Below are 13,773 nucleotides of genomic sequence, written 5' to 3'. Positions count from 1 at the left end.
CTTGGGAGCATATCAGTCAGGACCGCCTGCCCCACCCCTCCAGGTGGGCTGAGTTTTCTGTTTGCTAAAGAGTATGTTAAGAATCTTACTTCTTAACTTGGATTTTAAAATGCAGTTTTAGCTTTAAGGTGGAATCTCCCTGTCTTTCAGGCAAGCTAGAGTAATTCCTACAATGGCGTGACCTAATTGATGCAGTGAAGACATGGGCTGTGCTCAGATACTTCTCTTTATCTGGGGAATATTCAAACATTCAAGGCCAAGTTGCTCCTGACCTTTTGAGCTTTAACTAATTAACTCATTAACTCTGAGTCTTTTCTGGTTTTCTAGTTTTAACTGGTTAACTCTGAGTCCTTTCTAGTAGGGCTTTACTGACCTTATTCTCTGTCCACCCCGCTCACATCTATTTTCATGCCTAACAAGGTCATGCACTGTCCTGAGTCCTGGCTCTGAATGGGCATTGTGTCCTTCACGTTACATGTGGCCAGGAGCCAGGATACCTGCTTGAACTCACACAGCCCTCCTGCACCGTGGAGCTCTTCTGCATGACCAGACCTGCCCCCATGGCAACAGTCTGGCCGTCCAAACTGTGGTCACGTCTGGTGAGGCTGTGCCTACTCCGTGCAGGTCTCAGCTAGGCAGGACCCCAGCATGTTCTCAGGGCTTCCTCACGATGATCCTTCAAACCCCGGCACTGATACGATCCTCATGGTACAGACAGAGACAGTGAGATCTGCAGAATCAGCACCAGCCCACGGTCGCAGGCACTCATTGCAGCCTCTCCACACTGAACCCCACAATGACCTGGGGGACTGTCATGTTAGGGGTCCCCATACAAGACAGTGCAGACTCAAAACTCAAATCCAGTCACCACTGAGGGGCCCCTGGGTGATCAGAAGCCTCCTCAGCAATGCCTGATTCTGTATTTTATTTATGACATTTGCGTATTAAAAACTGTTCATCTGTGTTGTGAAGCTAAAGATAAAGAGAGCTAATTTACTGAGGACCTAGGGAAACATGAGGCATTTTCTGCCCATTTCTTCTCATTCCTAGCATCTTCTCCTCTTCCCTTCGCGGGTGAAAGCCTCTCCACGAGTCTCTCAGCTCAGAGGCAGGGGGCAGAACTGAGCTGCAGAGGCGAGGCCAGCCCCGCTGTCCCTCCTGGCGCAGCTCAGGCCCCGGCGGACTCCCTCACTCCTCAGCCGGTGCCTGATCCAGCCCCTCCTGGGTCCGCTGGCCTGGCGGACGCCCAGTCACTGCCCTGCGGTCCTGATGACAGCCACCGTGGGGATGTAACACGGCAACTCCGCATGGACCTCAGGCCACCGCCCTCCCCCTTCAGCTGGCTGAGGGCCCTGGGGACGTCAGCAGCTCCAGCACGTTGTATAATGCAGCCGAATAAACAGCTGAACGCCTGATGGAGGAAGAGCCCTACAAACGGAACCTGTAAACAGAATAATATAAGGCAGACTGACTTCACTTACTCTTTTTAACAATGATGTGCTGATCATCCACTCCGTGCTGGGCATTTTTCTAGACACAGCGGTGAACAAGGCGCGGGAGACCTCGGCTCGCCTGCAGCTTCATTCTCGGCGGAGGAACACAGACGGGGCACAAGTGTGCTGTTCTGTATCGTGGCGAAGACAAAACCTGGTGAGGAAGGCGCCTGGGTGGGGGGCGACCTTAGGGCACTCGGGGTTCTCTGAGAAGGTGACATCTCAGTGGAGCCCCAAATAGTGAGGAGGAACCTTGATTGAGGGGAACCCCCCACATGTCAAAGTGGGTGAACCCACAGTCAGGGCACTGAGTTCAGAGGAGTAACAGCTGGGCTTTCAGACTCCTGGATGTGAGGCTGCCTTCCCAGCAGGTTGGCAGAGGCCAGCTGGAGCCAGTGGGCAGAGAACCAGCGAGCCAGCTGCTCATCCTGCCCCAGCTCCAAGGTGGCGCCCGCGACACCAGCCCTGGGGCCAGACCGGTCTTCAGCCTCGCCTTGCGGAAGAACAGACTCCTCCACCTGCTGGGCTGCCGGCTTGGGCAGGTGCAAGTGTAGTCTCCAGGCAAGAGCAGCCTGGAGCGGGATATGCCTGAGATATTCAGGCTAAGGCTCTCTTGGTCTTTAGTACCAGTAGTTGTGAGGTGGAGGCTGGGCACGGAAAAGCCCACGGATTGGCCACAGCCTGCAGTGGACTGGCCCTGCTGGCTACCCCAGACGCCCCACTCAGGACGGAGCTGAAGAGCCCTGGGAACTGAGGAGCTGCCCTGAGGTGCTGGACTCAAGCTACTGACCGCCACGGTGTGTGTGTTGAACTCAGAGATGTTTTGACAAAACAACTGCAAAAGAATAAATGAAAAGAATACAATTCTCTTAATAATCCCACCAAAAAGAGAACCTAACCTGCCTGTTTCTAAAGCCATTGCTTTAGAACCAGGCACGGGCTCAGGACTGCCCAGTGATCTGGTGAGGAGTGTTCAACACACTGCGGAAAGGTAGGCAGCCCAGATGGGAAAACGGCTGGCAGAGGCTTGCGGGAAGAGAGCAGGGGACTACTGGGAAGCGCAGCAGTGGGGCCTTCCACCCACTTCTTCCAAAACGTTTACTGAGCACCAGTGATTGCCTGGCATCAGCTGGGGGACGGTGATGAACAGCCCGCGCTGCCCACGTTCTGGCGGCAGCAAACGGAGGCACAGGCTGTTAGGCGTGTTGCTGATAACAGGCAGGACTGAGATTAGATATGAGGTTCTTGGAGTCCAAACCCGTTGTGCTGGGCAAAAGACCAAGATTTGGACCGGCCAGCTCTCTGCAGCCTGAGAAGGCATGTCTGCAGTTTCCTGTTCTCCTGCCTCTGTGAAGGCCCTCCTCTGTCCCGGTGGAGGCCCCACCTAGGAAGGGGGCTTTCTTCTTGTGTGCCAGGAAAGGGCTCGCTTTGCTTCCTCCAGGTCCAAAGGGGAAACTGGCCCTTCAATAGAAATTGCTTGATCTTATATGTGATCTCCAGCGCGTATGAATGGGTGTGTGTGTGTATGCACGTGTGTATATGTTGATCTATTTGTGGCTCTGAGCCTCCGTTTGGCCATTTTTAGGTAGTCCGTTAGGGCAACTCACTTACCAGGGAGAACACTGCCCCCATGATTGACAGAAGCCAGGGGAAGAGCCACATACATTTCAAAGAACATCAATGAGCTCTACCTTCTCGGCAGTTTCGGGTTGGAAGAAGGCTGGGGACTAAGAGTATGGCTACCTGGGCAGGTGGGTGGGGGTCAAATATTCCCAGCTTTGCGTGCTAGGTGTGGAGAGTGGCCCTGGAGGCCAGCATGCACCAGGCAGCTCTTACTCCCACTCCTAAGAAGCAAGATGAGGCACCGCTGAATCAGAACTAGCTTCCAAGTGCTGCTCGAGTCACGCCCATTCAGAAAAGGATGAGCTCCCAGGTGTTTCCCAGGTTGGAGGAGAGTCAGAGATCAGGCAGGAGGGTCTGGGAGGAAGGTACACTGCCAGTTGTTACCATCTGACACTTCTCACTTGTGGCTTTTAGGGGATCATGGGGTCGCAAAGCACTCGGTCATAATTTCCCTTTGTGGACTTCCCTCCTTCTTCCCCAGCCCAGAGACAGAGGGGGTCCTGGACTTGGGGCACCTCAGCAGGCTGTGCCCGGGCTGAGCTGGAGCCAGGTCCAGGTCGGTGGTGGTCGCTGACAGCAGCTTTGAGTGGAGCGAGCCTGAAGCTCGAGGGAGGGTCCTATGCACAGAGTCTGAGGCCACCGTTTGTCCGATGGCGCTCTCACCATTTCTATTCATAACTGATGGTTTTGTACAACCAGGACACCCTTTGGTGGGGGTGGGGAGAATCTTTCATCCAAGTATCTCCCCAGTGCTACAGAAAGAATGGCTTACTTGTCACAATACCAAATGAGATCTTTTTTTCTTTCAGAGCACATGAGTTTTGTTTTGATGGTCTAGTCTGGTAATCCAAAAAGTCGCTTTTGACTTTTCTGAAGGTAAAATCCTGTAATCATCAAGGTCAATTTTTCTGCTAGGCACCGATTACATACTGACGTATCTAGTCTGTTGCCTTTGCCTTTATTTTTCTAATAAAAAAGAAATGAGAATGATTTGGGATTAGGTAGTTTCTCACGTTCGATTCTAGTGTTGGTATCTGCCATGGAGGAATCCCTATGGAACGAGGCTAATCCACACAGGGTTCATTTACATCATACATGCAGCTAAGAAAGAACTTTATAGCCTAGACGTACTTTATCACCCAGGAGAACAACGACAATCCCTTTTCGGCTTGCATGTCTCTGTTACTTTTTCCAGGTCAGGCTGTCCTAGCGGGCGAAGCCGGCCAAGTCTGCAAGCTCTGGGACTCAGGGCAGCCAGCCCTGGGAGGGGCCCTCTCCTCTGAAGGAGCCAGCGGTGCTGACACCTCTGGCCAAAGGGCACTTGGTGTGCTCCTCCTTGATCACCTTCCCTCCGTGTGGGGGTGTAGGAAAGGGTCTCAGGAAGTGCTGATTGTCTTGTAACTACAGCTGTTAGTGAGGAAGGAGAAGGAAGGCTCCCTGCCTGCCTTCCTCCCCCTTCTGCCTTGCCTCCACCCCCCTCTTTTGTCCTTCCTTCCTCCATCCATGGCATCTCTGGAGCAGCTTGGGGTCCCCAGTGGTTGGCAGCAGGGTGCTCAGGATGCTTGCAGATCAGCGGGGGCGACAGACATGAAAACAAATCAGTGTGATGGAGTGTTTGGCAAATCAACCCATACGGGTGAAATGTTCTTCCGGGAGTGCAGACTTCAGTGGCTCCTCCACAGGCACTTGCTCTGAGAAGCCTGTAAATATTCTGAGGCTATACTTGAGACACTGTTTCCCAAGGTATACCTCTCCTGTTCATAACTTTAGATGCCATACAGTTGAATGTTATTGTTACTTATTATTTAAAATTTTTAAGACTTGTGTAAAGTATCCAGTACTTCACAGATTCTGTTACTGGGGATAAGTAATAAGCATTTTAGAAAATGAGTTGATAGATGCTCATCACCAACCATCGTGAAATGCAAATGAAAACCACAATACAATACCCCCTCACACCCAGGAGAGCTATTCTAAAAAACATAAGAAAACCCAGGTAGCAACAGGAGTTACTGGATCCACTGCACACTGTGGTGGGATCTGGAGGGCCTTCACATTTGGAAAACCATGAATTGTGGATCAAGCAGTACCTAAATAATAGAAGCAACTCTTGTCCCTCAGAGCAGAGCTCACACCCCAGAACCACACGCACGGCACTGGGCATGGGGCCCAAAGCTCAGGACTCTTCTAGTTTTCTCAGCTTCAAGCCTGATGTCCTTGCACTCCACAGGAACACAGATGGTGCCACCCTCACCATGGAAACACAGGCACACAGAGGAAAACACCCACCACCACATTGCTCCAGACGTTGGCACCATCTAGAAATGACCACAGTTCACATTTTTGTCAATGTATTTCCTATTTTTACGGGGCTTACTCATATATACAACACATTTTAAAACTGGTCCTTACGATATATAGTTTTATCACCGGTTTACAACTAGATATATTGTGAATGTTTTCTCTTTTACAACAGTTAAAATAATTGCATAGTAGGGAGAAAACAATTTATTACACATTTATTGGAGAAATTCAGAATTTTTTTCCAGAGACGTCATTCTCTTTAGAATGCCTTGGAGAAAGGGGGTATCCTCGTCTTACAGTCAAGGAATATAAATTCGCTCTTCACCGTAGCTGAACTTGTTTCTCTGTGGCCATTTAATTGTCAATCAAGTAACCCACTTTATTTTTCCCATCTCTCCCATTTGCTTCCTCCCCCTTTTCTGCCTGTCTCCCTGGTGCACACCTACTTCATCACTCCTGCAGCCCACACCACTAGCATCTGCCCTGTCCCCTCGCTTTTGCTCCCCCTACAGATGTGTCCCTTCCTTTTTTCAAGATACTGTCTTAATTGGTTTTTCTCAGCTCTACTCAAAGCTTTATCCTCAGTCCACATAGGAGTAATCTTTAATAATCTTAAGACAGTATTCAGTGGTTTCAAGGAAAAATATCAATAAGCCCTTGGGGAGCTGCACAGTATTCAGTGGTTTCAAGGAAAATATCAATAAGCCCTTGGAGAGCTGCACGTATCAAGAAATGTAACACTTGGACACAATGTAGATATGGTGAACTACTTTTTAGTAGTTTTCTTTGGATATGGCAGGACAGAGAAAGCAGCTGGTACTTCAAGGAAATGTTAGGGACCTATTCACTACTATGGAAATCTATTCACTGTTTCAAGGCAACTAACAAAGGATTAGGACATTTGAGCGACAGCCTTCACAGGTCGGGATGTCTGCCTGACAATGTTGCATGCAAACATCCATTAATGGAAACTTTGTACAACAAGGCACAAGCCAGCTAGCATCAGAGGGGTGCATGGGGACAGTGTTAATTCTGGAGTCCTGGAAGCTGCGAGGTGCTCGTCCATCACATGGCCACCTGGAAGGCAGGGACACTCAGTCATTAAAGGAAATCCCTCTGGCAGCTGATTCTGCTGCCTACACATGTGGCATATCTGCACCAGCCACAATTAGTCTGTGAACCAACATTTGTACTTATGGGACCAACACTATCAATTACATAGAATTCAGACTCCCCTAAAAATACACTTCCAAAGTTGCCATGGGCATACTGCTAACTTGGTCTTCCCTAGATATGTGCTCACACCTGGTCATCTACCCCAGCCAGTGACACCTTTGATTGCAGGGGTGCAGCAGAACGTGGTTCGGCTCTGATGATAAGGACACAGCACATTTTAGGCTTTCAGCAAGAAAACAATGTCCCCACCCATCTACACCAAATGCCTATGCTGGGCCTGCTACCCAGGATGCAAATGGGAAAGATGCGATCCTGGTGTGGGTTGGGTGGCAGTTCCATCTTGTACTCAAGTGGAGCACTTGCTTTCATGTATTTTGTGGACTTGAACATTTTCAATTTCTAACATCCACAGGGGCAGAACTAATGAGAAGCCTCTGCACTTGGGTGGACCTATAAATCTGGCTCAGCTCGGGGTGGGAAGAGAAGTCTCTCCTTCTGTTCTCTGCCCCTTCTTGTCACTGCTTTCCTCAAATCAATAGACATCAGTAAGATAAAAGGGTTCTGAGCTCAGTCACTGGGTGATGATCTGTCTGGGGAAGGAGGGGCAGGGGAGGAGGGGTCTGCTCAGGGCTTTTTTAAACCTATAAAGGAGCTCCTAAGGGACGAGAGTGGGGTTGGGCCTCTGGCGAAATGTAAGGCCACCAGTTGGAGGTGGGTGCCGCTGACCTGCTGTGGGGTGGGTGCTAACCGAGCTGCTCCCGGAGCCTGCCTGAGACTCCCTGTCCAAGGAAGGGAACTCTAGGAAGCATCTCTCTGTGTTTAAGAGGCTAAGCCTTCTCTTGTTTCTTTTCCTAGGTAGACGTTCACATACTACAAAATGCCTAACAGACCTGAAATAACTCTCCATCTGAAAGCGGCATGACCGCTGACCCTTCTGAGGGAGTAAACATCAAGGGTGCCATGGTGACCATCCCGTGTGGGGTTCTTGGTGCTTTCATAAGCAGAACTTGGGCTGCTGGGACCTAGCAAGTCATGAGGTAAGAGGAGAGACCCTTTTAACTAAGTGCCAACCATTAGCTTGCAAGGGCAGGAGGGGAGTGTCCGCTTACCACAGCCCGGCAGAAATGTCTGAGGAAGGCAGCGAAGCCAGCCGCGCCAGCACTTACACATGGAACACTTCCTGGGCAGCCAGGTGTCGTGGGGCACAGACCCGCAGTTCCTGGCAGTGAGCAGATCAGGTGATGCACATGTGCTCTTAGTCCCCACATCTCTTGCCCTCTCCTCCCTCCACCCCGAATGACTTACTCTTTGCCCACGTCATGCTCACAGTTCCGCCCATAGAAGGTGGGGGGGCAGGCACAAAAGGAGCCCAGCATGCAAGTCCCCCCATTCAGACAGCAGGTCTTGTTTAGCTGCCTGCCTGAAATGTAAGAGAGGCGGCTGAGAGGGTGGGCGGATTGAGAAGCTGAGCTCCTGTAAGCAAAGATCAATACAGCGCTACAGACCTCATCTTCCCAGAGTGTGTGTAAATGTCTATAAACATAACCTGCCCAGAGTAAGACTCTGTTGTTCAGTGCTCCTGTTGCTACTTGGGCCTCTGAGCAGAGTAATCTTTTTCACACGCAGGCCAGTGATAGTTCCCAAAGCCCTGGCATGAAGTGTCATCAGGCGAGGGACACTGGGCTCCAGGGAGGTGAGTACCAGATGCATCTCCACTCCACAATGCAACCCAGCCCGACCCAGCTCAGCTGCCAGAATTAGGTGGCCACTCTTTCAGGTGAAAGAGTCACTAACATACTTGGGACACACAGGAGGAACTGGGGAGTGACGCATGCGTCTGCTCTAAGGCAGGTAAGGCTTACTGTCCTGGACTCCCGTGGACGGCACAAACTGGGAAGGTCGATGGTGAGCCGCGGTTTCCTCCAGGGTCGGAAGGCTGCCACCTCTGAGGGCCAGGTCTCCCAGAGCCGGACGTGCAAGTTCACGGTGGCCCAGCCCTGGAGGGCAAAATCAACTCGGTATTTCAGGCCAATGAAATTGCTACAGATCAAAAGAATAAAAAGTCTCTCACCAGTGGTCACTTGAAGTTCAAAAGCCTTGGAAATGGCCACGATCAAAATCACACTAGAAAAGGAAATCAGACAGTGGTTAGTTAGCAAGACAAAGCAAATAAAACCCTTTGAATGAGCATCTCGGTCTTTTCCTCACAAGGACAAGACCACTACAGAGCACTAGGGAGAGATTGGAGACCTCCACCTTCCTTTTTTTCTTCTTCCTTTGTAAATGGCTAATTCATGTATGCAACAACAGAAAGAAAAGCAATGAGGAAAAAAACTACCTAATATCCAACTCTTTTCAATTACTTCGTAGGCTTTGGCCTCATATGCACATTAATTTTAAGTAGGTATAAATCTTCTATTTTCTATTTCAACTAACATATAATTTCTCTCCGGCTGTTTCCATAGAAGAATTTAAAAATGATTGCAAGATACTCTATTTAGATGATGAATCACATTTTACCAACAATTTCATTTAAATAAGTAATTTAAGAGATTTTCAGGTTAAAAAAATTCCCATTATTCTTACTGGTTTTACAGGTACCGATCTGTTTATACCTTTAAACTTCTTATATTTAAACCATATAATTCGGTTTAATACTTATCTTTTCTCACACAGGAATAGGAAAACACCTGTCATTTCAGAGGCAGAGCCCATTAACTGGATCGAAACGTTAAAAACCAATGGCAAAGCTGGGTGTAACTAAGTGTGAAGTTCCAGGTTCAGGAAAAACAGCAGCACTGCTGGCAGCCTTTTAAGGTCTGAGCAAGATGAAATCAAGCAACAGTGAGATGCAGAACACTCTCTCCTAAGCTGGCAACCTCTTAGTAATCGGAAGTTCACATTCAAGATTGGTTCCTACCTGGAAGAGAAGCGCTCCATCTTCCTGCAGTCCATAACGGCGCCCAACAATTTAGGGAGAAAATGTTAGCATGGCATCAATTCACAGTCAATGCCAAAACACCCAAAGGAGAACACATTTCCTGAAGAAAAAATGGGATTTTAAAAAGAAAAATACCCCCGATGAGAAGTATGCATTCCCCAGCAGGTCTTGAGAGAACCAGGAGCCAGGATGCAGACTCCGTCCTAACGAACACCTTGACCTTAGCCAGGGACTCCGCTTTCCCCGGGATTCTCCTTCCTCAACAACACGTCCCTGGCTGGGGGGGAAGGGCTCTCGGGTGGGCGGGAGGCGGAGACCCACATGCATTACAATGCCTAAACGTCCTGGGGGTGCAGGTGAGCGGGGGTGGGGGTGGGGGGGGTGGGGGTGGGGGTAGAGTGGCTGAAACAAAGGCCGAATGGAGGAGGCGGAGTCTTATAAAATTGGTAAATTAGCACTAATGTCTCTATCAGTAGTTGCGGGGTAAAAATACCAGACTTACTCTTTTGGAAAGGAAAACAAAAAAAAGGCACGTCAATTACTCTGCGCAGTTGATGATTCCAGGTGGGAGGAACGGTGGCAAGTAATTGCTTTATTAAGGAAACCCGAAACAGCACATGTGGGTCTCTCAAGACGTTTGATAATTTACCGCCAACTTTTTCTTATTGAAATTTGCTTTCATCTTTGTTTTTCCAAGGAAGGTGTTGGGCGCCGCCTGCTTTGCCCTGGGCACTCTCAGAGGGCCAGAAAGGGTGTGAGTGAGTCGCGGTCGGTGGGGAGGTAGGTGCGGGGGGAGAAAGGTTAGGAAGCTCGCAATCGAGATCCACGTTCAGGAGGGGCCCCCGAGGGGTTCTCGGCCTGGTTGGTGTGAGTGAGTGTAAATTCCAGGCGGACCCGAATTGCCAGCCGCGGCTGGAAGGACGCTGGAGCCGGCGGCGGGTGCCGGGCCGGGGAGGGCGGCTGGGAGGTGCGGGGATGAGCAGGCGGCTGCGCCTCCCCGCCCACGGCTGCTGAGGATCTGCCGCCCGGGTTCCGCAGTCGGAGGAGAGGCAGGCCTGCGCCCGGAAGGAGGCTGGAAGCACGGCAGTTCGGCCTGGGAGGCCGTTCCAGCCTCGCCACTGGGTCTCACATGGATTTTATCGGTCTCCCAGCGCCCACAGTGCCTCCCGACCCCCACCGGAATGAGCGCCCAGATGCAGATGTGTCCCATGCCCCTCCGAAGGCGGGTATCTGGTGGCTGCCCTGCAGTTGGAGAGGTGCATCCCTAAGCCGGAATCCTCCACCGAACGTCTCGGTGCTCCAGGTCACGTCGGAAGTCCTGAGTCATTTCTAAGTATCATTGAATTCGAATTTCTAAAGCGAAATCCTGGCGCGGGCCTAGTATCGCCAGGCAAGCATGTGTGGTTTGTTTCTGCACTTGTTTTCACCGGTCTGTGAGCACTGAATCTAGTCCGCGGCAGGGCGAGTTGGCAGCATCCGAGGCCGTGTCAGCCCCAGTGCCTACGTGCGTGAAATGCGAGGGGTCCACAGGTGCTGAGAAGAGCAGTTATTCGCTTCTACACCTGCATCTTGGCAGAATTAAATTTAAAATTATTTTCATTGCAGGTAAGGCCGCATCAGAGAATTGGCGCATTTACCTAGAGCCTCTCCAGCTCTACCACAGCTGGCTGCTTAATTCCTGTTGTGCTTCAGCCCCTCCTGTGGTCTTTCAAGTTGTGAAATGCCTCAAGTAGCCTGCTGAGTGAGATTCAGGAAGGACCCGGGAACTTAGCCAGATGGTTTGGAAGCCGGATGTGGGGGCAAGAGAGACAGAATTGTGTGTTTAAAAATCATAGAAAAAAGCACTTGCCTTTAAAACCATCCAACCAACCAAAAATAGTTGAACCAAAAAAAAAAAAAAATCTAAGGAAACAGACTTCCCATGTCTAACATTCAAGGAAGAAAACACATTTAGAGATGGGATAGATTTTAGCTTTAAAAAGCCAATTCAAACATTTCAGAGGTCGAGGACATAGAGAATTAAACCCCAATTTAAGAGATAATTGAAAGAACAATCATTTCTGTAGCACAAATATCTGAATTTAAGGTAAAGCCTACTTTTATGGTAGAACTCGTAGGAACAGGTTGGGTCTTTCTTCTGTCGCTGTGCCCTAAACTTTCAGGCCAGAGATGGGGGAACAGTGTGCTGGCTGGGGAACTCGGCCAGCTGAGCATTCAGTGCTCGGAGTCCCACCCAGCCCAGTGCCCGCCACTTCTGATGAAGCCTGAGGAACACATTTGCTGAAGTGGTGCACTTGCCTGTTGTCTGCTAATGGGGTTCAACCCGGGGCAAGTTCACTATGCATTCAATGTGTCCAAAGAAAATCACAGTAAAGCATTCTTTGGGGTGAAAGGGTTTATTACCCGGCTTGTTCTCCGGGCGGCAGGTGGTGCACTAGCGTCTCTGCCTCCCTCTGGGCCGAGCTCTCAATGTAGTGCAATAGCTTATTGCCTAAAGGTGTGGAAGCGGCAGCCTAGCAGCAGGCCAGTTACATCATCAGGTGGTTTAAGTTCAGTGAGGATCCTGGCCATAGGAACCCCAACGTCCCCACGCTGTTTATGGATAAATTAGTGGCTTTCTGTTTCCACTGGTGAACTTGAGGCCTGTCCTGGCTGCTCTCCTTTTGGCTGAATCTTGCTGCATCTGCCCTGTCTGTTGGGAACAGAAACGCTGTCTCAGTTTCCTGAAAGCAGGTGGGGCCGAGCACCACAGGAAGACAATTTGCTTTTGCTACCCAGAGCCAGGAAATAAAACAAAGAGTGCCTCCTCCCCGCAACAATGAAGAAAAGAAAAATGCATCTTAAGTACTCCAAGCAACACCCAGTTCTGGACAACCTATTCAAGAGAATTCACCATACTAAAACCGGATCATCTTGATGCCCTTCCTGGAAGCCATGTTAGGGGAGAGAAAGTCTGATTTGGACTTAGACATGGAAATGGCTTAGAATTCTTTCTCACCAGAATTTTGCTCTTTCCAGTCAAATCCAGCATATATTTACTGGCCAGCTCCTTGGTGTTGAGCACAGCAGGGGAGACAGAGATCTCCAAGGTTGGGCTCTGGCTCCTGTTCTTCTCCCCAGATAAGACAAACCCAGTAATCTATGCCCAGTGCCATATTAGTGTTACCAAAAAACTGCTGATAGGGAGGCAGTAGTCACTTCCTGATGCCCTGCTGACCAGGTTGAGGCTAGTGGCCCCAGCAGACAGACAGATGGGCAGACAGACCCCTAGACGTGAGACAAGAGACCGCAAGCTGGGGTCTGCTTTGTTTTGTGAGACCTGGAGATTCTCATCTACAAGTGCTTCTTAAGTGGACTTTGTATTTATTGCATCCAGGCATTCTTCATAGCTCTTACTGGTTTTGAAGTTGATTAAGTGCAAGTGGAGGGAGGGAGGCCCAAGTGTAAAACCCAAACTATCAGAAATGGATTAAAGTGTTCTAGTGAGAAGATTTCCGGTATGCAAATGACCCTGGGCACTTTAAAGTTTGCCCCACCCTGGAAGCTCAGCTGAGCTAGGCAGGACTTCTGGCCTATGGCAACTATGAGATAATAAATGGATTTTGTCATAGGCCACTCAATTTGTGAGAGTGTGTTATCCATCAGTATAAAATGAATACAAACACTTTAAAATTTTTTCTTGAAGTTTATCATACTTTCATAAATATGTACAAATAATTGAGACAGGGACCCTCGGCTTATACAGAGTATGGTGAGGGCCTCCGGAAAAAAACAAAGCAAGATAATCCGTTGTGGGATTTGCTTTGGCCTGTTGGGGGTCCCAACTTATTTTTCTGACTTTACCCAGGTGCTGCTTTTCTTCCTCCAGGCCTAATCAAGTGATTTGCAATCTGGGCAATTTAACAAGCAAGCCCAAAACAACTAGTAAAAACAGGAAGGATTCCATCTTGAAGATACTATTGCATTTTAAAACTGAATTAGTTAAAAAATAAGTTTCTAATCATACTCTTTAACAAATAGACAATAACTCAGCCTACCTTGGGAGCAAAGTAGGCAGTCTTGATTGATATACTCCCAGACCAGGAAGCTGCTATCCTGGTTGGAAATCAGAGCAGTAAATTTCTTGTAAAAAACCTGGAAGACTAATAAGAAACTTAATGTCTCTTCAAAGATAAACCTCTGGGACTTAGCAGGTGTGCATCCCTAGCCCTTTGTCTCTTAGCCGCCTATAAAACC

General features: G+C 49.4%; 1 protein-coding gene and 1 long non-coding RNA gene across 2 annotated transcripts; one reads left to right on the top strand and one right to left on the bottom strand.

Moving 5' to 3' along the window:
- Nucleotides 1-520: 520 nt before the first annotated feature.
- Nucleotides 521-9,478, top strand: LOC130682491 (uncharacterized). Its single transcript, XR_008995676.1, has 4 exons — nt 521-1,650; nt 7,452-7,633; nt 8,223-8,289; nt 9,273-9,478. It is a non-coding gene; the product is annotated as an uncharacterized LOC130682491 (long non-coding RNA).
- LOC130682490 (teratocarcinoma-derived growth factor 1-like) lies at nt 5,463-9,850 on the bottom strand. The gene is made up of 6 exons (XM_057496836.1): nt 9,517-9,850; nt 8,668-8,720; nt 8,459-8,593; nt 7,902-8,016; nt 7,706-7,815; nt 5,463-6,497 (listed from the first exon to the last, which is right to left on the bottom strand). The coding sequence occupies exons 1-6, from the start codon at nt 9,549-9,551 to the stop codon at nt 6,382-6,384; spliced, it is 564 nt and encodes a 187-aa protein (XP_057352819.1). The 5' UTR covers nt 9,552-9,850; the 3' UTR covers nt 5,463-6,381.
- Between the last annotated feature and the right edge of the window lie 3,923 nt (nt 9,851-13,773).

The sequence above is a fragment of the Manis pentadactyla genome, unplaced genomic scaffold (genome assembly GCF_030020395.1).
Source record: "Manis pentadactyla isolate mManPen7 unplaced genomic scaffold, mManPen7.hap1 scaffold_745, whole genome shotgun sequence".
Classification (NCBI taxonomy): domain Eukaryota; kingdom Metazoa; phylum Chordata; class Mammalia; order Pholidota; family Manidae; genus Manis; species Manis pentadactyla.
The sequence above is the reverse complement of the archived record's forward strand: the minus strand, read 5'-3'. Positions and strand labels throughout refer to the sequence as shown.

Excerpts from the sequence above, each read along its gene's own strand:
- LOC130682490 (XM_057496836.1), bottom strand. The coding sequence starts at position 9,551 with ATGGACTGCAGGAAGATGGAGCGCTTCTCTTCCAG. Across the intron at positions 8,721-9,516 it reads ATGGAGCGCTTCTCTTCCAG|TGTGATTTTGATCGTGGCCA; the intron begins GTAGGAACCAAT and ends TTCCTTTTCTAG. Across the intron at positions 7,816-7,901 it reads GAGCATGACGTGGGCAAAGA|GAACTGCGGGTCTGTGCCCC; the intron begins GTAAGTCATTCG and ends GCTCACTGCCAG.